We start from the raw sequence: 25,558 nt of genomic DNA, 5'->3' as shown, positions 1-25,558 counted from the left end.
AAGAAGTCAGTATGTGCTTCACAATTATAGAAAAGCCTTCAATTGTGTCAATCATGTCAAGCTGTGGAAAGTGCTCAGAAAAATTAGAATCCTAGAACATGGCATTGTCTTCATGAGAAACTTACATACAGGTCAGGTAGCCACAGAACGGACATAATATGGTGAAACAGACTGGCTCCAGCTTGGCAAAGGAGTGAGACAAGGCTGCATACTCTCCCCTTATTTATTCAACCTATATGTGGAATATATATTAAAAGAAGCTGTATTGGAAGAAGAAGAGTGTAGTTTTAAAATTGGAGGAAGAAACTTCAATAACCTGCACTATTCTGAAGACACTATCCTGATAGCCCAAAATGCAAAGGTTCTGCAAGCCCTAATACTAAAAATCAAAGAGCACAGTGAAAAAATGGGACTAATATTAAATGTAACAAAACCTAACAAATGACAACAGGTAGAACAACCAGCTGTAGAACCGACAATGAAGATATCAAAGTGGTGAAAAGCTTCTGCCTTTTAGGATCAACCATCAATGGTAAAGAAACAAGCAGTCAAGAAATACACCGTAGACTAGCACTCAGTAGAGCAGCCACAAAGGCCTTAGAAAAGATATTCAAATGGTGTAATGTGTCTCTGCCTTCAAAGATTAGAATCATACAAGCCATGGTATTCCCTGGGACACACTATGGAAGTGAAAGTTGACTTTAAAAAAGCAGAATAGAAAGAGTAGTGACACCTCTGAACTTTGGTGTTGGAAAAGACTCCTAAGAATACCATGGAGAGCTAAGAAAACAAACTGATGGATCACTGAACAAATCAATCCAGAGTTTTTACTTGAGGCACAAATGACCAGGCTCAAATTATCCTACTTTAGATACATTATGAGAAGACCCAGCTCTCTGGAGAAGGCTCTAATGCTGGGAAAGGTAGAAGAAAAGAGAAGAAGAGGATGATCACCAGCAAGGTAGATGGACTCAGTTACAATGGTGATGAGTGCACCATTGGGAGACATGAAAGAAGGGATAGATTGAATACATTTGAATAAAATGTATGTTCTCATTGCAAATGCCAAGGTACATTTCACTCTCTAACTCAACACATACTTCTAAGAAAACTTAAGAGAGTTGACCTGCTGAAATATGCCCTAAAAAAAACAAAATGTGGTAAGCTCTAGGCAACTGTTTCTCTTTGAAGTTCAGAACAGACAAAGCCTATTATGGCCACAAACTTGATGCAAGTCTTGAGAGTCGCTTCTTTTCACCTTGAGTAGAGATCAGTTTTCTTCAAAAACCTACAGATTGTATATCATTTATTAAAATAAAAGAAGAGACACAATGTGCTAACCTTATCAAACAGATGACCTATGTGTCTAATTAAAAAAAAAACCCCACTGGCCTAAAGTATTTGCAGAAGCTTTCACGGATATTAGCATGACTTTAGCCCATTGAACAGTGCAAGCAGGCAATTTTCCAAAGCACAACTCAAAACTTGCAATTCAGATGACTGAAACAAATAAATATTGAATGGAAAGAGACCTTCAACTATTAGCCTTTAATAAAAGAACTAGCTGTTCTCAGGGCTGGCTCTCTGGGTAGACAAATCTATACAAGTGCATTCAATTCCAATGTGCCCCACCTCTCCTGAGCTCATTTCTATGTAATTTCCAAGAAAGGAAATAAGTAAGCCTTTATTTACATAAATAAATAATCATCTGCAGCTTACTACACTCAATGGTAAGTCTTCTGATGTAAAGGCAGTATTACAATATGATGCTACTGGTAATTTGGAGAATAGTCATCCAAACTGGTATAGGATATCAGACTAGGAAAGGATTAACCAACCTTTAAAACTATTCACTAACATTTGGAGCTGCTGGTTACTTTGTAGGAAATGTTTGGTGGCTGCTTTCTTTTCTCAATGATTTGCTGAACAAGCCACAGTGGACTGTATCACACAGCATGCTAAGCTGTGGTTTATAGACCTCTCCCATCTCCTTTAGCATGCTGTTCCTAATACCTGTTTATAAGCATTTCTAAATGATGCCTGTCTCTCCCCAGCTTTAGCCACCACATCAGCATGTGACAATGGATAGAAACTTTGGAAAAAAATAATGGGTTGAATGGACGCTGACATTCCATTATCACAGCTTGCAAGAGTGATTTAAATACAACAGAGGAATGATGCTTTTGCTATCAGGAAGTTTTCTCTCATAGCCACAACTCACAATTGTCTCACAAATGGTGAGGCAAATGTACGTAATACATACTGAAAAGGTTTATATACAGATAGATGTATTTTTTATTTGGAATTAGGGTGAAAGCTGTTATTGTTTCAGAACTCGGAGCAGCAGGACACAGGAAGGAAAACCATTTCTGACTCTTACCGGTCAGCTAGAGATAGGAACTGATTGATTCAAGTTGTTCCCTGAAAGTTCTCAGTGTTTCTAGGCTATCAAAATAATGGCAGACTGGCTGCAAAGTGCTTTGTGAGGGATTGTGGAGTGGAAACAGTGCAGTGTAAAAGTGCACTTAGTCAAACATCCAGCTGAAACTACTTATGGTGCTTCTGCAGAACTTCTTAGATTCAATTTGAGATACTTATTAAGGAACAAGGTTTAAAAAATGTTAAAGCAAGCTATAGCCTACTTCTTGCATCCTGTTTACTTACTTCAAAATCCATTTGTCCCAATCCCTGATAGGGTTTACATGGAAATTCAAGGAGTTGTCCTAGACCAGGGGTTCCTATTTTTTTTTTTTTGCCATCACACCTCCCTTTAGTGTAATCTTAATGTACACACCTCCCCTAAACATCCAAACACCAAAATGAACACAAATGAACAATGAAAACAATACAATGAAACTTTGGGAAAGGTGGATTTATTGTAACAATATTAAAAGGTTTTTCACACCACCCCTGGACTCTGTCTGCACCTCCCCAAGGGAGGTACACCTCACAGTTTGGAAAACCCTGTTCTAGACTAAGGATCTCCAACTTATTTGGATTAGTGGGCACATCTGGAATACTGGGAGTCACTGAGTCTCCTGCCAAATGATTTTCAAGAGAGGCCTTCCCATACCTGAATGGCTGTCACAATTGTCATGCAAAAGAGCTATTTCACAGAAGAGCACCTGCTGATGCTGATGCTCTAAACCAGGGTTCTCCAGAGTGGTCACTACTGACCCCCAAGGGTCAACGGAACTGTTGTTGTAATTATCTGTAGTACTATTAGTTAAAGTAGTTTGTTTATTATTAAATTATTTTCATATAATAAATGTTTGGGGTTCGATGAACAGTTTGAAAATTAATCAAAGGGTGAGCTGAAGAGTTTGGGGACCCCTGCTCTAAGCAGAAATGGTGTCTAAACTCCTGAATAAAAAATCATCTTTAGAATGGCACATTTTCTATCGCAAACCCCATTTCACAGAGTGGAAACTGGTGAAGTTCAAAGAGAAGTATCTTCACTACAATTTTAAAACATAAAACCTATCTAAAAACAAAACAAACAAAAACAACAACAGGAGAATTAGCAAACTTTGTAGAAGTATCTATGGGAACACTGGGAACAGTTCATATGTACAGGTAGTCCCCAGTTTAAAAACAAGTTCTGTTCCCAAGGTCTATCCTTAAGTTGAATTTGTATGTAAGCTTGAACAGTATACTACGCTGAAAATCCCAATTCTAGGTAAAATAAAATATTAAGTCCACACACAACCTAAACCTCCAGAATTAATTGAAAACTACCTGTGACTATGATTCTCAAAGGCAGAATGTGTTACTGATAGCTTGACCTTAACCTAACCTAAATAACCTAAGTACAAGGATCTGTATTGGAGGACCATTGAGATTTCTGCTGATTCATGGAGCTAAAAGCTTCTCTGGTTTACTCCTGGCAAACTGTTTGTTAGGATCTCATTAATATATAATTAATAAACATTTAAGGAAGCTGCTGCTGAAGTAACCAATAGTTACAACACTAAGACTTTCATATCCAGGTTGTAAAAATCTAGACTAACACTAGACAACAAAGAGTTACATTCTGGGGTATATTCTGTTGCCATTTAGTGATCATCCAGAATTTTACAGCCCGGTTACAGTAATCATATGCAACACTGTTAATATCAAACGAATCTGTTTCTAAAATAAATGAAACAAAAAGAGTCTTGAAGCATCTTAATACATGCCATTCAACATAAAACTTCCTAAATACATGAAGCAAATTACAGTCCACAAAGGGTGTTACATTACAATGGAATTGTTAGTTTTAAAAGTGCCACAAGATTCTTTATTTTTGCTACAAAAGATAACAGTACTATCCAACTGGAAATTTTTTTTTTTTAATTAGCCTCAGGGATAGCCCCAGAATTATTTCCTTTCTTCATCCCCATCTTTTACTTGCAAGCCACTGTTTGCTCCAATCTCAATGCAATAAGAAGAAAGGTTTAGAAAACAGTTACTTCAGTGGCAGCAGGCCGCACATTTCTAGATAGAGCTAAGCTATGCCAATAGATGTTATGTTCTAAAGTATCTTCAAGGACAGAAGGGCTCAAGTATTTGTGCCTCTGTAAAACATTTCACTCCACATCTTTACATAGCATTGTCCTGTGGAAGCAGTATTGAATAGGCTTATATTCCTCCCAAATTGCTTAATCATCCATATCTGAAGTAACAATTTCATCAGTCACCAAACTCAATTGGAAATCGATGCAGAGAACAAAGAATGGCAGCATCTTGTCTCAGAAATGAATCAGACAGGTTGCCAACATTCAATACATACTCTTCACTTTCTAATCTATATTCTCCTCTCATGCCCACTGCTACACAGCTCTCATAATAGACTCCAAACAAAAACATCTACAGCCTCATTCTGGATGTTCAAATAAACTTAATACTATGATGTAACTGCTTCAACCATTTCCTTTACACACATACATATAAACTGGGGCCCTGTTTTGCTTCATTTACCAGGAACCATTAAACAAACCAGCATAAACAAATGGAAACGTTAAATGGCCTGACACAAATATTAGCTCGACTTGTCAGATGAGTATGAGAATATTTCTCCAGAGCTGAATACAGCAGCCCTTCCTGTATATTTTATTTCCTGCCTCTCTCTCTCCCTCTCTCTCACACACATACACACACACACACTTCCGTATCTCACAGGAGGCAAAGAAAATAAGCTGACTTGCCAAGCTTATAGAAATAGGAGTGGAAAGAAAATGGGCATGCATGATATGGCTGTGAAAGACACAGGCTCGCTACAGCCCTGCAGGGCTGCAAGTGGTCTGGGAGTGTGGCCAGATCTGTCAAAGGCAATGTGTTTGCAGAAGAGCTGGGAGTAAGGAAGAGATCTCTCATCAATTACTGCTATGCCACATTCTTTCCAAATAATGAGTGTAAATGGATGCTCCAAATTTAGAAAGAAGGCTGGAAAAATCTAAGCATTCTTCTCAGAATTGGTACAGACTCAAGAGTGGGGAGGATGAGCTCACAAATATATCAGAGCCAGATGAAAAGCTCCAGACTTCAGAAAGGAAGTGAGAGGCCTTAGCACAGGTTTCTGACTGAGAGAGAAGGGAACGCGTGCGCAGTCCCCTTGCATCAAAAAACAGCTCTTCAAGCCACACTGATATAGGATTCTCCCTAACCTATGTACTGAACCGATGCAAAGCTCTTTTTCTCCTGAAATAAAACCTGCTAGTCATGAATACTCAAGAATGGGTTATGTTTATTTTCATATTTTATCCAAATCCTTTTCCACCGTTTTATTTCTTTAATGGATGCTAGCACACACATATGCACACCACCATTCAATTTCCTCAAAAACATCTCACTTTACAATACTATTTCCCAACCACGGCAACTTTCAGATGTGTAGACTTCTAGAATTCCCCAGTCAGCATGGCCATAGCTAAAAGTTCTGGGAGGAGTTGTAGTTAGGAAACAATGTTCTGAAGGCACTTCTGCTTGACACAGGCCCCACTGCCCAATTCTTTCAAACCATGATGAAGTTGGATGTGTGACACTTGCTGAAAATACAGCAAACGTGTTCAGATCACCATATGCCAGTCCACATTCCCCTCTGAACTACGGCAGCTCTTGCTGTAGCAATAATCTTCTCACTAAACACTTCAACAAGCATTTAAAAATAGCTAACATCCATACCCATTCCTGTTTCTGAACACATGTGCAATTTGTATGGGATGCTATGCCAACCATTCAGAGTCCTATTTAGAGCCATAAACATGACACAAGAGCCCAGCAACCAGGCACTTGCCTGCAGACTTTGGGGGCAGCAGCAGCGAGACTCATGGGAAGAGATTCTCCTGCCAAGCTATCACTTGCAGATTCTCATCATGAGCAAATATGGATTAAAACAGGCATGCAGCGGCAGGGACAGGAAGGAGGTAGCAGTGAATTAGAATTGTATGCTGTTTAATAAGAAAAAATGTGGCTTCTTTGTACCACTAAGCATATAAACAATACCTATACTACTGTAAGGTCCATCAGACGTAACTACATCTGACTTAATACTGATTTTCTGTGCAGAAAATGCAAAACCCACAGGAACATCTTCAATTTTACTTTTATTAGTTAGTTGCAAATGCAGTTACAGTGCCTGACTGTGCAGTTGAAGCAGAAGAAAATTTCCAAGGTAAACAAAGGGGCTTTCAAGGTTTGCTTTTTACCCTGTGATCCATTCCTTCATTTCTACCTCCATGCTAATATGACATCCTAGTGCAGTGATAGTGAACCTGTGACACGCGTGTCAAAGGTGACACACGTTTTGGGTGACCCGCCAGCATTCACCAACACTTGACAACAACTATTCTCCCTGTTTGAGTTACCAAAGAAACTGAGGTTTTTTTTTTACTTGTATTTCATTTCTGTAATTATTTGATGTTTCTTTACATAATATATAGCACCACACATGACTGGACTGTACTTTTTTTAAAATAAATGAATATGTAAAGAATTGATTCTCTTTTGTTGGGGGGGAGTGACACACCAGCAGAGTCAAATTAGGCATTTTCTGAATTTTTGACACGCTGAGCCCAAAAGGTTCGCTATCACTGCCCTAGTATAAACCACCATAATTTCCATTCCCCAATCTCCCCAAAGCAGTCTGAAAAAGACTTGTGATTCTCTGCCCTTGTGCTGACCTTGCAACACTGAGTCTAAGAAGCAATGACATGGTGTATCTAAATATACAGTACTGTGCAAACGTTTTAGGCAGGTGTGAAAAAATGCTGTAAAGTAAGAATGCTTTCAAAAAGATATATTGTAATTGCTTATATTTATCAATTTACAAAATGCAAAGTGAGCGAACAGAAGAAAAATCTAAATCAAATCAATATTTGGTGTGACTATCCTTTGGCTTCAATTCTTACACTTGCACACTTTGTCCACTTGCACAAAGTCAGGAATCTCGTAGGATTAGAGTCAGGTGTATGATTAACCAATTATACCAAGCAGGTGCTAATGATCATCAATTTCATATGTAGGTTGAAACACAGTCATTAACTGAAACAGAAACAGCTGTGTAGAAGGCTTAAAACTGAGTGAGAAACAGCCAAACTCTGCTACTAAGGTGAGGCTGTGGAAGACAGTTTCATGTCACAGGTCATACACCATGGCAAGACTGAGCACAGCAACAAGACACAAGGTAGTCATACTGCATCAGCAAGGTATCTCCCAGGCAAAAATTTCAAAGCAGACTGGGGTTTCAAGATGTGCTGTTCAAGCTCTTTTGAAAAAGCACAAAGAAACGGGCAACATTGAGGACCGTAGATGCAGTGGTCGGCCAAGGAAACTTAATGCAGCAGATGAAAGAGACATGCTTACTTCCCTTTGACATTGGAAGATGTCCAGCAGTGCCGTCAGCACAGAACTGGCGGAAACCAGTGGGATCCAGGTACACCCATCTACTGTCTGGAGAAGTCTGGCCAGAAGTGGTCTTCATGGAAGAATTGCAGCCAAAAAGCCATACCTCTGAGGTGGAAACAAGGCTAAGCAACGAAAGCCTAAGCAACGAAGGCTAATGCACAAAAACATAGGAACTGGGGTGCAGAAAAATGGCAGCAGGTGCTCTGGACTGATGAGTCAAAATCTGAAATATTTGGCTGTAGCAGGAGGCAGTTTGTTCACCGAAGGGCTGGAGAGTGGTACAAGAATGAGTGTCTGCAGGCAACAGTGAAGCATGGTGGAGGTTCCTTGCAAGTTTGGGGCTGCATTTCTGCAAATGGAGTTGGACATTTGGTGTGGATCAATGGTGTCCTCAATATTGAGAAATACAGGCAGATACTTATCCATCATGCCATCATCAGAGAGGCGTGTGATTGGCCCCAAATTTATTCTGCAGCAGGACAATGACCCCAAACATACAGCCAATGTCACTGAGAACTATCTTCAGTGTAAAGAAGAACAAGGAGTCCTGGAAGTGATGGTTTGGCCCCCACAGAGCCCTGATCTCAACATCATTGAGTCTGTCTGGGATTACATGAAGAGACAGAAGGATTTGAAGCAGCCTACATCCACAGGAGATCTGTATGTGGTTAGTTCTCCAAGATGTTTGGAACAACCTACCTGCTGAGTTCCTTCAAAAACTGTGCAAGTGTACCTAGAAGAATTGATGCTGTTTTGAAGGCAAAGGGTGGTCACACCAAATATTGATTTGATTTAGGTTTTTCTTCTGTTCGCTCACTTTGCATTTTGTAAATTGATGAACATAAACAATTACAATATATCTTTTTGAAAGTATTCTTACTTTACAGCATTTTTTCACACCTGCCTAACTTTTGCACAGTACTGTATATGGGAATATATCAGAGAAATAATATATAAGGAAAATAACATCTCTTTATTTCCTGCTGTGTGCATCTGTCTGGTCATATGCAAAATAATTCTAAGCAGTTCCTATGAAAAAGAGCTGCAAATTCATCAAGCTACTATTTCTCTTATAAGACCTCTTGCTAGGGTGGCTGAACTAAGAGGTCTTAGGCCCAAAATTCTTGAAAATGGGGAAAACCCTATACACAAACTTCAGAGAGCTTGTTTCAAAGAAAAAATGAATTTTACTAGAGTTTCAAATACATTATAGCTGAATCAGAAATAATCTGGTTTACCTCTTAAACACAGCCACTCTTGGATCGCAAAAGTTTGGGGCAGTTTTCAAACTGATGCAAAGTCTTCATGTGGAAGTTACTTGCTATTTGTAGCAGCACCATAATGTCCTGAGAACCCCACTCTTCTCCCCCGAACATAAATACCGACCTAATCTTATCCTCAGCCTCTGATTTAATTTACCTTACATAAACATTTTGCTTTCCCTCTTAATATCATACTGTCCTGCCACAGCTTCAATGTATACAAAATATTTAACATTTTGCCATTGCTTTACCTAGGTGGCACACCTATTGTGGGCATGTTGGGGTTCATGGGTATGCCTTCTTTTCTCTGGTAATTAGCCAGGCTCCACCACAGCCATTTCTTTCCAAGTGTTTGCCTTCTTCATTAGCACTATACCTATCACCTCCCCTCAACACTCTATGGGGGGGGGGGGGGGACCATTCCAGCTTTTTTGAATTACAGAAGCAGGATAGGAATTGGTAATGCAAATACAGTAGCAAATTCTAGGACAGCATTGTTTTGGGCCAACACAAGGAGGTGTGTGTAGTGCTTTAACTAAATAGTAGATAAATGGTCTAAGTGCTTGAGATAGTCTGAATTACACTGCCAAAAACTCTCAGCTCCATCAATTATTTTTGCTAGCAGGCAAGCAAGAAGTACTACTGCCCTTGGTCTCAACAGAGCTGTTTCACTCAAATCCATGCACGCTTTCCTGGGACTAAACGTCACCAAACTCTTATTAAGTAAGTGTAGCACTGAGCTGTCAGTCTTTCAATAACCAATTCCATAAACAGTTAGCAAAATCCAGATCTATTTTTCTGCCTCCCTCCCCCTGCAAACCTCTCTTCTATTCCTATTGCTGATAGCCAGTACATATCCCATGTTTTCCACAGAGTAGCAAAAGGTCCTTGCAGTTGTACACAAAAGACAGCTATTATGTCAGCACTTGGATCTAGCATGCCAACCCTTCACCATTCCAAAGAGAAGAGAGACTGACATAAGTATCTTGCCTGTGCCAGTTTGACACCATCGCTGCTGACAGCATGAACTTAAGAGGACTTCAGGCAACATGTCTGATAAGTCAATTATAATAGAAACACAGAGGTGTTGAAGGAGGGGCTGCAGATGTTGCTCTAGAATCAGAGGTTAAAGAACAGTCAGACTCCTGTACGAACAGCAGTTCTGTAAAGAAGAGAATATGTAATGCAGAAAAAATGTTGGCTCCATTCATTTTTTTCAGCACTTTTTGTGACATCAGGAAATCCATCTAAATCAACATGCTTTCTCCTCCTTTAAGTAATGGGCAGCAAGCAGAGCTGTTTACACTTATTTGAAAAAAGTGTATTTAACAAGTAGCAGATTTTCAAAAGGAGAACAGAATTTTGTTTCCAGTCCCTCTGTCTTACTCAATTACCCATCTCTGCCATTGTTTCTTGTCTACTTAAGCCCACCAGAGTAATTCAGACTATCTCAAGCAACTACTTAAGCCCACCAGAGCTATAGGTGTTCTTCTTTCTAGCTCTCGTCAATCTTTCAGGGTGTTTCTGATACAAAAGAACTGCTGAATTCCTTACAGGAACATCAGTATCAGTTTGCTACACAGGGAGGTCATGCAGCATGTTAAAAATATTAACAGTCATAGTATCATGCACAGTAGATCCATAATGCAGACAGCAACGAACACCATCAAAAATGAGACAGCAAGACACTCTGTGATTCAGCTCTATAACACTGGGGAATTCTCACAAGGAGCTTAACCAGTTTCATAGTTAAAAGGGAAACTCCAGCTGGGGTTTTCTGAGCTCAGGGGGAGTACTTGGTAAACCTGCCATGAAGATATGCATAGTTCCAGCAACTTTTCTCTTGATGTACAGTTAACAGAGTGAGGATTACATATGATACATTTAAGTCTGCTTAACTATCAACGTAGCCATCTGAAATCTTGTCATCCTTCCTTACCTAAGAAAATGTAATCAAATTTGCTCTTTGTGTGCTTGCTTTTTGCCAGAATATTTTGCCATTTCATTTTTAGAATACTAACAGCAGAAAAAGGTAAAATGATCCTTATGTTAGATTTTTGCTAATGTAAGGCACACATGATCCACATTAAAATACAAACACAAGCACTGTCCACTATGTATAAAGGAAAGCATGCATGCAGGCCCTGTTATGATTTCTTTAAAATATACCCCTAGGATTCTGAACCTGTCTGTGCAAGGGAAAAGAGAAAATCGTATTCCCTTGTCCCTCTTCCATGTTACTTTCAAGGTACATTTTTATTCAAAATGCAGGGAACTGTCCACTGATTAGCATGTTGGTCAAAGAACATAACAAATGATTGAAAAGAGCATAGATACCTAATTTTGACTGTGAATAGCCACAGCCTATGTTAAAACTATTAACCTTGTTTACTTAAGCATTTACAAATGTAAAACCTAAAGTCTCTTTTGAGATGAATTTGATTCCCGTTGATTTCATGAACATGGAAGTGCTTTGCCACTCTAAATTATTTGATTCTAATTACGCATTTTGAAGTCACTTCCATTATGGAAATCAGCTTTGCACTTAAGTACCAGCTTGATAAAAGCAGATGACAAAGAATTTCACACAAGCGAGTGAGTTATTAGAGGTGAGATAGAGAACTCTGTGCACAATGCAGAAACTAAGTATATAGACAGAGAAAAAAAATCAGCTCCTCCACACTTAGCACAGAAATTCAGTGAAATATTGGAGATGGATAGAGCTTCCTTCCTTATTGACAGAAGGCTACCAATATGGCTTTCCAGGCTAGAACACTGTGGGTTTAGAGTGATGTAAGTAAGTGTCCATATGCAAAATTAGAAAAATATATAATGGAGAAGCTTTCTCTTTTGAGGGACAACGTAACTGCAACCCATGTCATAATTTCTCAGATGAAGCACTTTCAGTAAATTTTTCCAGATGGTGTAAGCAAGAAAAGAAAGAAAGAAAGAAAGAAAGAAAGAAAGAAAGAAAGAAAGAAAGAAAGAAAGAAAGAAAGAAAGAAAGAAAGAAAGAGGGAGGGAGGGAGGGAGGGAGGGAGGGAGGGAGAACAAACCCAGCATGGTGCAAAAAAAAAAAAAGCCAGCCTCTAGCATTATCTTTATTTACTTGATTTCTACAATGGCTTTTATAGAAAATAAAAATGATCATTGGAGACAGGCCTGAGGTTCATGAGGAAATACATTCATCACCCTGGGGGGTGGGAGTGGGAAGCTGGGGTGGCAGAGAGCATAGGGAGAGGTGGAAATGATGGGAAAGAAACCTCACCAATTTATCTTCTAATAATAAGTTTTGTGACTGGTTGTATTGACTATGGCAGCTGCTTTGGGAGCAGATATTTCTATATGGCAACCATGTTGTGAAACTATTCACAGTGTGTTCTCGATATTTCAAATATATGCCACCCCATTAGTTTTCTCAGGACAACAGGCAAACACACCACACATCTATTACTGAAACTACTTGGCTGGGTTCAACCGAATCAAGTGGGTTTCAAAGAAGGTTGGTTAAGATTTTGGGCTGAGACAGTTTGTAGAAAAAGTAATGTCCACCTCTTTTAAAACCCTATAGACTGCTTTTGTACGTTTCAAATCTGCATTTTTGATTTGATTTCAAGAAAGACTGCATAAAAACACAGCAGTTCGGCACTGACAGACACCTCCTTCTACTATACATAATGTGTATGTTAATATCTATTTGGGAATAAGATGCAATAACTAAGGCCAGCTATCAAGCAGGATACCTAACTGAAAAGGTGCTAAGCAAGGTTGCTTGTTTAGCATCTATATAACTTCATGAATTATATACCTTGCCTTTTTGCAACAGTCACCCATCTATGTTGGCTAGCAAATCACTCCCTATTCTGTCATATGCAGATGAACTAGCCACAGATTCTTTGCTGATTCTTTCCATTCAATTTGGTGGCTTCTAGTGATGTGTAAAATCTGTTTCATGCCTTGGGATTCAGCAAAACTAAAGCAACAGTAAAGCAATAAATTCTGGATGAAGACTGACAGGGTATTGTGGGGCTAAGCAGTGAGTTATTGCATTATTTTAAATACCCACCTCTCCTCTCCCCAGGCTCTAGATTTTTACCTTTACTTTTTGGAGCCCCAAAAATTAAAAGCATGTTTTCTCTGGCATGTTTTAACATATTGCTAACAGCACTGAAGGAAGGGTATTTCTAAAATGGAATGCCACACCTGGCATGGCCAAGTAGAATCTTTAGCCTCCGTTGTAATAATTGTTCTGATTAAAATGAGTAGATCTACCTTGAGCACACTGATGATGTGCATGTGTTTTATCTATTAGCAGACAGAAATGCTCATCACATGGATAAGGTTGCTAAGCTTTGTGCTACTGTTCATTACCTTCAAAGGTAATGAAGGTTTAATGATTGCTCGATGGGCAATACAGTTATTGGGTTGGTAAGGGTCCTTATCCTTTTCCTTTTCATTCAATCTAAAGTATTTTGTTTTTATTTTATGCCTTTTCCAATAACGATAGGATATGCTTTTTCTAGCGCTGGTCTTATAAATCTTTCAGAATAAAGTGAAGTCTCTTTCATTCGTACAAACATCCCCAATCAAGAGCTCTTCAGATGTGTTGACACTTCCAGTCAGAGAAAGGACACAGCCATTCTAGCTGCGGATGATATGTGTGGTTGTCCAACATACCTGGAAGGTACCAAGATGTAAAGGCTATTTTTAGAACATGGGAGAGAGCTTAGTCAATTTTAAGAAATTTTGGGTAGGTACCAAAGGTTTTAGCTGCCTCAAAATGAAAGCTAAACTACCTTCCCATTCCCTCTTTCCATTCAGGAGATAAGCCCCATCAGGCATTCCCTGCCATGTGATGAGGAGCGCTGTGCCAGCTGGACTCTTCCCTGATCCCCTCATTGGAGTAAAGTCTGCAGCAGGAAAATCTGCCAGACACATGGAGACTTCCTCTGTGATCCGGAGCCTTGATTGTTTAAGGATCCAGAGCATGGTGAGCATTTGGCTGGGTTCTTCTTGGCAGGCGTTCCCTCCACATGTGGACAGCACTGGATGCAGCTGTTAATTATGTGTGGGAGGAAGGGCAAGCATATCTGAACAGGGCTCATAAGTATCTCAACATTACAACCAGAATCCCAGTTTTAGTGGGCGTAACTTGCATTTTTAAATTGCAGTGGATTTGTGTGTTCAGTTTCAGCTATGGAATGCCAGGATCTTTAAGCTCCCTATTCCTGTTGAGGCCATTTTTCAACAGAAGAAAGATTCGTATATGTGACCTAAGATAATGGAAAACTGAATTTTGAAGAGAATATTATATCTGTCAAGGAAAGTTTATTTAAGGCCATTCTCTGAAAAGGAAGCAGGTGTGGAAATTGCGAACAGTCACAGAGGTATCTACACAATATCTTAAGGCATATATCTTTGTGCATGACATGAAGCAACAAGCCCCAGACCACCCAAGCAGGGAACCATTTAGTTTACTTTAATAGCCTATTGTCCATATTAGACAAAAGAGGAAATTTGGATATGTGTGTTAGAAATCTATGCCTGCCTATTAAATTTTCAGCAGCTTTTTTCTTGCTTTGAGTCATGCTTTCCACATAAAACTCAGCAGCCGTGACCCACTGTTCTACATTTCAGCTATTTCCGCCAACCAGCACATTAGTGGTCTGCATTGGACATTAGTGAATTGACAAGCTCCAGGGCATGTAGCTCATGACGCCATAGCAAAAACTCATAGAAGAATACTTGCCAAAACCTCAGGAAGGAAATGAACAGCAACTTCTGGGAACAAGCTGCCTCCCTGAAATAGTATGGCCCATGAGTGTGCGCATGCGCACATGCACATCCAACTGAGAAACAGTACATATGCGGGCTGGGATCAGCGAATGTAAAATAGAAAAGCACCATCACCCACTTTTTTTTTTAACTGACACAAATTCTGCTGAAGATACAAAAGACAAGGGCACCTTCCCTTCTCATTTATACTGAAGTTTGCCTTAAAATGCATCCTAGTGAATCCTATTTTTCCTTGACAGGGCTAATCTTCCCTCTGTAAAATAATCAAGGCAGAGGAACAGCATAGCAGTTACCAATCAGCAGATCACTGGTCAGAGCAAAAGCAACTTCCTTCTGATTTATAAATCTGCACCTATTCCCTCCTCCCCCCCCACCTTCACAGGCAAACTCTGAATTTAAGAACATACTTCTCAAAAAAAAAATGGGCAAGAAAAAATCTGACTCTATTTCCATATTCTCAGCAAACTGAAGACAATCCTCCCATTTCAAAAATCTATTATTTGTTAGGGAAATAAAAGTCTTCCTTTCAAGCCAACACAGTAATGCCACTTTATCAAGATCTACTACTGCTCAAGGAGGACAGGCTAATTCAATCTTCCCTCAATATGAGAACCTATGGAATGAAAACACACACAGACAACAAGGAAGGAAGGAGAGCCAATGTTAAGAAAATAGCTTTGGGGTTAGAATATAATATACTAAAAGAATTTAGTATACTGACATGACAACTGTAGTGATTGGGTTTTGATGCCTTCCTAGATAGCTAAAAAGGCCTTTAGCTTCCAATAGCTGAGCTGCTCTTACAGAGGCAGAGAATATAATTCCTAGACTGGGGGGCCCTTCAGACATTCGTACCCTGGGCACCTCATGGCTTGACTACTGCAATGCACTCCACATGGGGCTGCCCTTGAAGACCACCTGGAAGCTTCAACTGGACCAGAATGCTGTGGCACGAGCAGTGATCGGCATGCCCCATTATACCCATGTAACATCTCTGTTTCACAAGCTGCAATGTTCGCTAGTTCCCTTCCTGGTGTGATTCAAGGTGTTGGTTGTTACCTATAAAGCCCTACATGGGATAAGGCCTGGTTACCTGAGGGACTGCCTGTCTCCTATAGTATCTGCCCAGCTGATGTGGCAGGGTTGCATGCTCTGGATTCCTTAAACTAAGCAATGCCATCTATCAGGACCCCAGAAGTGCACCTGGTCTCTGGAATGAAGTTTCCCCCATTCTAACGTCCCCCTCTCTGCTAGTATATGAAAGGGGCCTGAAGACCTGGCTCTTTGCCCAGGTCTTTTATGAGGATAAGTAAAGCTTGTTTTCTTTGGTTGCCCCCCAGTTTGTTATCTTGCCATCTCTACCTTTATTTTGTTTCTTGTCATTTTTAATGTCCTGTTTTTCATGTTTTAAATAATTTGTAAATTGGCCAGAGCTGCTGGGAGTCAGGCAGCATATAAATTTTAATAATAATAATAACAACAAAATATAAAGACCTGCAAATAGAAGTAGAATGACTACGGCAAAAGAAAGCAAGTAATAGTACCTTGGGTGCAATCCCAAAACATCTGGAGCACCACTTGTAGACCTTTGGCATTGACAAAATCACCATCAGTCAACTGCAAAAGGCAGCTTTACTTGCAACAGCTTACATCCTGTGATGACACCTTTAGCACCATCAAACAACAATCTCTGCCTATCTAGGTCCTTGGAAAGGACTTGATAGGTGGATAAAAATGCCAAATCCTGTCTAAACAACTGGCTGACTGTGCAACCAACAATGATAGGATAGGATAGGATAGGATAGGATAGGATAGGATAGGATAGGATAGGATAGGATAGGATAGGATAGGATAGGATAGGATAGGAAAGCAAAGGAAAGGAAAGCAAAGGAAAGCAAAGGAAAGCAAAGGAAAGCAAAGGAAAGCAAAGGAAAGCAAAGGAAAGCAAAAGGTGGCTCAGATTAGTGGTTCTTTCTTACAGGTGAAAGCAAAAAGCCAGTGAAAGGGAAATGAAGGGAGAATGACAGAGAAAAAAGGCAACTCATAGCCAGGTACTGCAGTGGTGACAAAATTTATAATGTATATATTGTTCAGAACTAAACAGGTTCACCTCTGACAGAAGCTTGCGTGTCATTTACAGCTGGGTTCTGGATATGTATTTTATTAGCATGCTTCCTCCCTACCTCCTGGCCTGGAAAAAGCAGAAAGGATTTCTTTGAATCAGGGTTAATTACAACAGGTTTCAGATATGCTTGGCCTGCCCCACCTATTCAATAGGCTGATGTAAGATCCCACGTTGTGCAAGGTACACAGAGTTGCTTGCCCTTGTTTTATACCATAGTGACTTTGCAATAGTGGCTCATGCTCTGCCTCTGCCAGTTCTCGTGCAGCAGGAATTGCTATCGTGTGCAAATTCTTTAGAGCACAATAAATAGACTCACTTGAATTGCAGTCTGCCTTACTCCCCTCTGTTGAGTTCTGCAACGGTTAAACCAAATGCAACTTGGGGTCTGGACAGCAGGCTTTAAAGCCTTAATTACAGATGTAATCTTCCTTAGGCTAGTAGTTATTTTAATACTTTCTATAGTAGAGAGAGTAAGCATCTTTAGTCAACACAATCTGATAATGAGACTCTGTGAAGCAGTACTACTGCTAAGCAACAGCCTCCTGATAAAATACTAATATTTACATTATCCTTTTTATATAAAGAGAGGAAATAAAGGCATATTAATCAGCTTGTTGATGGCAGAACCATTCTCCAAAAATCAAACCTACACTCATAAAAGACTGGTTTATTCCAGAATGTTAAACTGGTAGACACTGTAGCCTAAAATGTTGTTTGGTGTGAACACCAAGGGGGATATTATCGCTGTCATCATTTTAATAAAGATTTTATGGCTTTATTATTTTGTGAATATATGTAAACCACTGGGTGTCCTTATGGAATTGCAGTATACAAATATGGCAATAAGTAAACAATGAACTGTTGGAGTTGTATCATGCTGGTGAAAGCTATGCTGCAGTAAAGACATCCTTAATATTTTTGAGAGATTTTTTTAAAAAATTCACACTACTTTCCACAGATTCCCCTTGCATCATCATGTTTTTCCTATGACCTCATACAAAACATAATGATATCCCCACCCCTAGCTACATTATTATGCAATCATTTCATCTTGATAAACACAGTATTGCAACAATAGAGTTGTACTCAGAAACAATCATGATGGCCCAAGTCTAGCATCTGAAGAAAGCATGCTGGCTGGGCAAGTTTAACAAAGCTGTAAACAGAATTCTGTAAAGCAGTGCCCTTCAGTTCAGGATGATGTTGTACACTGTAGCATGTCGCATGCCAGATTTAAATTAATTTGCTTGATCGTAATGCCTGATAATATGTTATCAAGATAGTTGTACTCAACAGGCTTTTCAAGACTATTATTCTTCAAACCAATTAAGTCTCTCCTACGATTATCTCTTGCATGCAATATGGAAAGCCCTGATAAAATGTGATATGCGTTGTGTGTGGGTATAGGGAGAAGCAATCAATTTACAGTACTAGCACAACCCAAAATTCTTCAAAGGACTTCAGCATCTTCTGGTCAGTATAAAACTCAGAGGATTTCCTGCCTTAACTTGTGAATAACTCTAGATGCTTTAGTGTTGAACAAAAAATAGGGTACGGCTAAGATGCTCAGTCTGGACTATGGCCACTACAAGACCCGATTCTTGCCTTTCCCACTGGGGCAAGGAAGGGAAGCATCCCCAGCTGGTTCCTGTGTGGAACTGTTTATCAAGGCCTGCCTTTTCCTTTTAGGGACTGTTCTCTCTTTCCTAATCCCTGTACTTTTCCTTTCTCAGATGTTTACATACATGGATGCCTTTACACACACTCATACCCCATTATCTCCCTTGACACCAGGAGACCGACTGACCGACCATCCATCCATCCATCCATCCATCCATCCATCCATCCATCCATCCATCCCATTATACATGCCCACAGTCAGGAAATGGTGAGTAGTCCATACTGATAATGGACTAAGCAGGATGTGTGGATCCACCCTTAGTAAACTTTGATAGAATACTGTTAATTTCAAGCTACAGAGGGGCTGCAAATGAGATACAAATGATTCTGCATGAGACAGAAAAACAGATGGTGTTTTGCTTAATGATTTCCTACAGACGGTTGAATAGAAAGGGGAAAAAAATCTTTTAACTAAACCTAACTCTCAGCAGGCCTAACTAAGTAGTATAAAGACCAGGAGGATAGAATTTGAACAACTGAATGCTTCCTTAAAGAATTTAATGTATGAACATAGCAGCTAATTTTATGTATGAAGGGATTTGGGAGGTGGGGTGGGAGTTGTAATGCACTAACAACAGGCATATAGCTTAGATACCTGAAAAGTATGTCTTCTCACTGAGAATTACACCTAAACGCCAAGCTTAAATGAACAAACTTCCCAAACTGGTGCCCTCTAGGACTAAAATCCTAGAATTCTAAGCCAGCAGAGAAAATAGCAGGTAAAGCGGTACAAGTACTTCACACTGGGAAAATGTCACAGAAAATTAGAACCATCAAGTCCTTCTCTTTATTGCCCCATTATTCTTCTTTCTTATTTACACAGTGGAACTCCAATGGGAAAATCTCCTTGTAGCTTGCCCCCAAGTTACATCACCTCATCTATTTTTTATTGGCCAACAATAATCTGAAGAATGAATATGCAGATCTGTGGATACTTCTGTACATGAAAAATGTCCTTATTTTGTAGGTGTTACAAATGTGTAGAATTTGTGGCGCTTCTAAACATGTAACTTACAAGAGAATAATCATTTTAGTGTTTTAAAATATGAGCTATACACATGTTAATGGATAGATCCCATGTGGCCAGAGGTCAGAGTGATTATTTTATCAGCAAAAAAAAAGGGAACACTAGATTCCCCAAGTTTCTCCCCAGTATTAATTTATTCTGGTTTTAATCTAATTATGCCAGTGTCAAGATACATACCAAGTAAACTGCATTTCTCTCTGCTTTATGGTGCAATCGTATTCCCTGTACGGTATTACCGTATTTTTCTGACTATAAGACGATACTTTTTTCTAAAATCCTTACCCTAAAAATTGAAGGGCATCTTATTCAAGGAAGTCAGCTGAGAATTGTGCGGTTCCAAACTGCCCATACTTTGTTTCTGCAGAGAGGCTTCCTCCTATTGCTAGCCTCCAATCATGAGTGAAATAGCTTGTCTCCCAAACAGACTTCCTCCAATCACGAGCCTGATGTAACTGACGTCAGCTGATGCTGAACAAACCAATTGGAGGAAGTCTGTTTGCAGAGACAAGCTATCGGTAGTTTCACTCGTGCTTGAATGTAATCAGTTATGCAAAAGAGCCTGGAAACAGAGCTGCAGAGAGACGGTTTGGACCTCCTCCCACTGAGTGTATCAGGTAAATCTTAACTAATTACTAAATAAAAATGTGTTCTGCACTATCTTTAAAATATTGATTTCTTAATTTTGGGTTGGAAAAGTGGGGGTCGTCTTGTACATGGGAGCGTCTTATTGTCGGAAAAATACGGTAATTACAAATCTAATACAGTTATAACTATACAGAATTGATTGCTTCTAGTTAAAAGAAAGCTGGGCTAGGAATTTTACACGTACAGAATACAGCAACCATTCTTAGTCTAATGCCCACTAATATAAAGAATGAATAACAGACCATAAGTAATTCCATGCTTTTCTATACCTACACTACAGCATCTTGTACAGCCCATTATAAACTACAGCAAGCAGGTGACCAAGTAAAGCAGTTCTTATTGTTTCAGAAGACCAAGGTGCCTCATACATTACAGGTGGTCCTCGGGTTACCACCACTCTTTCAGTGACTGTTCAAACTTGTGATAGTGCTGAACAAGAGGGACCTACAACTGGTCTTCAGAGTTCCAGCCACTGCAACGTCCCAGCAGTCACGTAATCATGATTTCCAACATTCCCTGCTGGCTTCCCACAAGCAAAGTCAACGGGGAATCCGTCAGGAAGTCAGAAGTTGCGGTCATGCATGGTCCTCGCTTTATGACCCATATGGTTCTCGCTTAATGGTGGCAACTGGGACTGCCGTTGCTAAGCAACGCAGTCACGTGGTGTTGTACTTTACAGTGCTTAGCGATGGCAATTCTGATCCCAATTGCCATCATAACCCGAGGACTACCTGTAGACGCATTCAAGGGTAAGATCAAGCAACCTGTAAAATGTACTTCTAATCATGACCAAGGTACCAATGGGATGAACGAGCACTTTAATTTCTCTGCCTTTTTCTTGCTTTAACCACTTGGAGGATTACATTCATATTTGCCTCCTGCTCATAGCTTGCTAGTACTAGAGTTTCATGCATGCTGCAGAAAGGCTATAATTACAGTAGCATGCTTACTTAGCCACTTTACCACATGGACTGTGGTAGGGCTAAAACTCCCTCAGCAACCCTGATTCATTACACTGAAACTCCCATCAACACCCTCCTTTCTCTCTTTCCAAAAGAATCCACTCCTTATTTTAAGAGTGCTGGAAGAAATCCCTGCTCATTCATTCATTCATTCATTCATAAAATAATAAGCTAATTAGGTAGGGCTGAATCACAGGAGGAGAGGTCTACTTGGACTTCATCCCAGTTCCTAAAATCTTTTCTGCTACATACGTGTATGCATATGTGCATGTGCACAAATACTTCCAAAGAACTGAACTGTGCATGTCCTGTTCCATAAATGTAGTTGTATTAGTTACTTGTTCCAGGAGCAGATACCAAGTAACCTATAGGCCACCTATACATTAGCTCCTATTAGAAGCTGCAACACAAATAAGTGAAAAAAAGAAAAGCAAAGAAGCCAGTTTACTATGGCATGACACAAGAGGGTGTTGCTTGTGTTAACAAATATCTTATGCTCACATATTTAGCCTGAGCTACACGGACGGCAGTGGATGGGCAACACTCCCCTCTACTGGGCAAAAAGAATTTATACCAGGTGATTTTAGAAGAGGTTTTCTTGGAGGACATCACCTAGATAACAATCTTTCCCTAAATATGCAACCCCCTTCTACAATGATGAATGGCAAGGAACAATCATGTGACCAGATCTGAGGCACATAGCTACAGAGACACTCATTTCATTCAAGCTGCCCTCTATTTTATTTCTCCCCTAAGATATGGGGAGCTCAGAGGTATTTGCAGTTGAACTTCAAGATTCCATCAGGTCATTGAGATTAGCTGTTAATGGATCAGCACTCCATCAAGTCTGTCTTAAGCTAGTGGTTACCACTACATGTTGTGGTAGCCAATCTCCCATGTTATTTTTATACACACACATGCTTATATTTATATACACACACACACACACACACAGAGCCACATACCTAAGCACTGGGTATATTTAATTTGTATATGAATAAAAATGAAGCAGATATACTTTTAACATTTCATAAATATACCAAACAAATTACAGCTGCTTTCTAAATTATGCATAATATATTTAGCATGAATAAACCAAATTTAAGCTTGCTAACAATTGTACATATTTCTATCCCTGCAGACTTCTGTTCACTCCCCCCAATTTAAAAAAAAAAAATCATCTGTGCTTTCCAGAGATACAATATTTAATCGAGATAAAGACTTCAAAGCCCAAAAGGATGGAAACCACTAGCCCCTACAATCAGAAAACCCTACCTGGAACAAACTATATCTTCATGGTCCTATTATTTTCCAGAATAATTTTCGAAACAAACACTAATTCTGGTTTAACAAAAGCTGGTAAAAGAAGAAAGCAGGATACCCTTCACTCATATTAATTTCATGATCTAGGCCAGGCATCCAGAGTCCAAGGCTGATGGCACTTGCGGAGATAATCCGGTTGCCTATCAACGCTCTGTACCAGTAAGAAAATGCATCACGCATTTTTCCACCATTTAAATTTCAGAGTGTCTAAAATACTTTGAACTCAGTAATCACCATGTACCCCCACCTTAATCTCAGTTAACCATGGCTTAAAAAAAACTCTGGATTTGCAGAACAAGAAGCTTCCCTCTGGAATCTTAATGCAATTCCTCTTCAAAATAACCTGTTTACCTAATAGCACATCACCTCAGCAGCTGCCACTATGGTAAAATTAGGTTCCCCACCCTGCTTCAGAATGGAAACTACTATTAGTGGCCACATTCCACTTTAGACAATATTACATTTTTGACAACAAGCAAGGGAAAAAAATGCAGAAAAAAATCACAAAATATGGAAAAAGTACAATTTGTGAGACATTTGCCCACCAAGTGGGCAAGATTTAACAACTTTGATATAGGGCTTGTTCATAAATTATAAAAGAAAAACTATTCTATGTCCCTTATCACTATCATTTGGACCAGCAATGCTTCCTTTCTGACTAAAATTAATCAAGATGTCATAGGCACACCAGGAAATTCAGGTTCAGGTTTAGTGACCACAATTGGGACTGGCAACTCAGTCATTAAGTGAAGCAGTCACTAAGTGAAACCACAACTTACAATCTTCAGCTTTCCTTTACTTTATAGACCTGCAAAGGTCATAAACGTGAGGACTGGTCACAAAGTTACTTTTTCATCACTGTCGTAACTGAATAGTTGCTAATCAAGGCAGTCGCTAAACAAGGACTACCTGTATATTTCTCATTTCACTCTGCATTCAATGAATCTGCAGGACTACCTGTCTCCAATTATAGCTGCTTGGCCCATGAGACCTGGCAGAAGGGTGTGCTTCAGTCCCTTCTATGAAACAGCATCACCTAGTGGGATCCAGGAGGTGTGCTTTCTCTTTGCAACACCTCCCTGTGGAACAACAACAGCTCCCCCATTTGATGGCCTTGACCCTTCAGTCCCTCCATAAGGCCCTGAAAACCTGGCTCTTCCACCAGGCATTGGACTAGAATGCAGGATGACCTCATCTAGAATGAAAGACCCTGAATGAGATACAGTATGCATTGGTTAGTCTTGGTGAATTGTTTTTATTATTATTATTATGCCATTGTTCACTTTTCTGTTCTGGATGTTTATTGCATGTTATTATGTAGTTCCTTGTTTTTATGTTCCTACCAACTGTAAGTTGTTCAGAATAGCTTTTTACAAATTGGGTGGCCCTACCTACCTACAAGAGCATACTAAATAGCAAGGTAAGATATCCAGCAGTTTTCTACCATCATTTTACCAAAGTCTGTGTGGATATGGACATGAGCCTCTGCCTCTGGAGTATGAAGAGAAGTTTCAGTCCCCACCCCCCCAACTGCTGCCCAATCCTACCTGTGAGGATGGAGACACTGTGGAAGCAACTAACCAGCTTGCCCAGAAGAATGGAGAGGAAACTGTCGGTTGCCAGCCCATTTACATCCCGTGTGCTCTGGTCATAGACCACAACATCTTGGTGTTTCTCTGCCTCTACCTGCAAGAGTAGCATCAAAGGAAAACATGAGAGAAGGTGCAAATGGTACTCAATACACGCAGTTGATAGACAGCGTTCAAACAGGTATGAAAAACAGTTGAAAGAATCTCTTCACTATCCCCCTCCAGAAGCACAACAAGATCACTCCTATGATATCTCATTATTTAAAAAATAAACCAGAGATTAAAACATACAATTTAACTTAGGATACTGATGACTTCCATAAAGGGGAAGAGGAGGGAAAGAGACAAAAATTTTGCTTCCCATCAGGAAGGCAAAGTGAAACTGGCTGCCATGAAAGAACAACTTTGCTTGATTACTGTCATCTTCTTACTGCAGGGGAAGAATTATTTGTAGAGTTTTTTAAAAAACTGAAGTACTAACTTAACTTGACTGATCTGGATATTATGCACCTTTGGCCAGGGCAGGAAGAATTAGTTACTTTTAGGCAGCAAATGTCTTGGCCAAATTTGTTAAAGCAGGAGGATAAATCCTAATTACCCAAGGGCCTATAATGGAGTCTTGAAAGCGAAGTTGAAAGCTAAGTTCTTAGAACAGACAACACTGAATTTTAATTTTTAATATACTAGAACAGGAAAATGCTTAAATATCTGGAGAATAAACATATTCACTTTAGCTAATGTAAATTTAATTCACTTCAATTTAATTTAACCATAAATAAATAAATAAATAAATTTCACATTTATCTCAGCTCATGTCTTCATCTTAGCCTCAGCTACTTTTTGGAATGTAGCCCTAAAATATTACTCCAATCCAAGGGCGACTTTTGGCCTGAGAGAGTTACATAACTGTGTTAAGCTGAAAGACGGTTTTGCTTAACCAGATTGTCTACAGACAAAATAAAATGGATGCTCCAAAAAGTCTGATGGAATGTTAGAAGGAAAAAGTCCCATTCTAAGAGCAACTCAAAATGAAGTTCATTACCAGATGAGTGGCTTCCCCTTCACCGGATGTGTTAAAGCAGACTTTGGAAGCCATTTTTTGATATACGGGATATCATATGATTGTCCTGACATTTCAGGTTCTTTCTTTGTTGTTTTTCAAACTGTAGCATTAGATTAGAACAGATCAGGCAGCCTCTAAATCTAATAAATCAACATTATCAATTGAGAATGCTTTAATTTAGACGTCTGCATGTAATATGGGG

At 39.5% G+C, this 25,558-nt stretch overlaps 1 protein-coding gene across 2 annotated transcripts in view; it reads right to left on the bottom strand.

Annotated features, from left to right (window-relative positions):
* Positions 1-25,558, bottom strand: part of DUSP8 (dual specificity phosphatase 8) — a 106,475-nt gene that overhangs the window by 39,697 nt on the left and 41,220 nt on the right. For both annotated transcript variants that reach the window (XM_088146062.1, XM_088146063.1), the window contains exon 3: positions 24,252-24,390. In XM_088146062.1, coding sequence (XP_088002188.1) covers positions 24,252-24,390 — 139 coding nt within the window. The remainder of the gene's footprint in view (positions 1-24,251; positions 24,391-25,558) is intronic.

This window comes from Python bivittatus, unplaced genomic scaffold (genome assembly GCF_059951505.1).
Source record: "Python bivittatus isolate LINGU-HERP-01145 unplaced genomic scaffold, Pbiv_v1 ctg000480_np1212, whole genome shotgun sequence".
NCBI classification, from domain to species: Eukaryota; Metazoa; Chordata; class Lepidosauria; order Squamata; family Pythonidae; genus Python; species Python bivittatus.
Note: the sequence above shows the minus strand (reverse complement) of the source record. Positions and strands in the feature narration are given on the sequence as shown.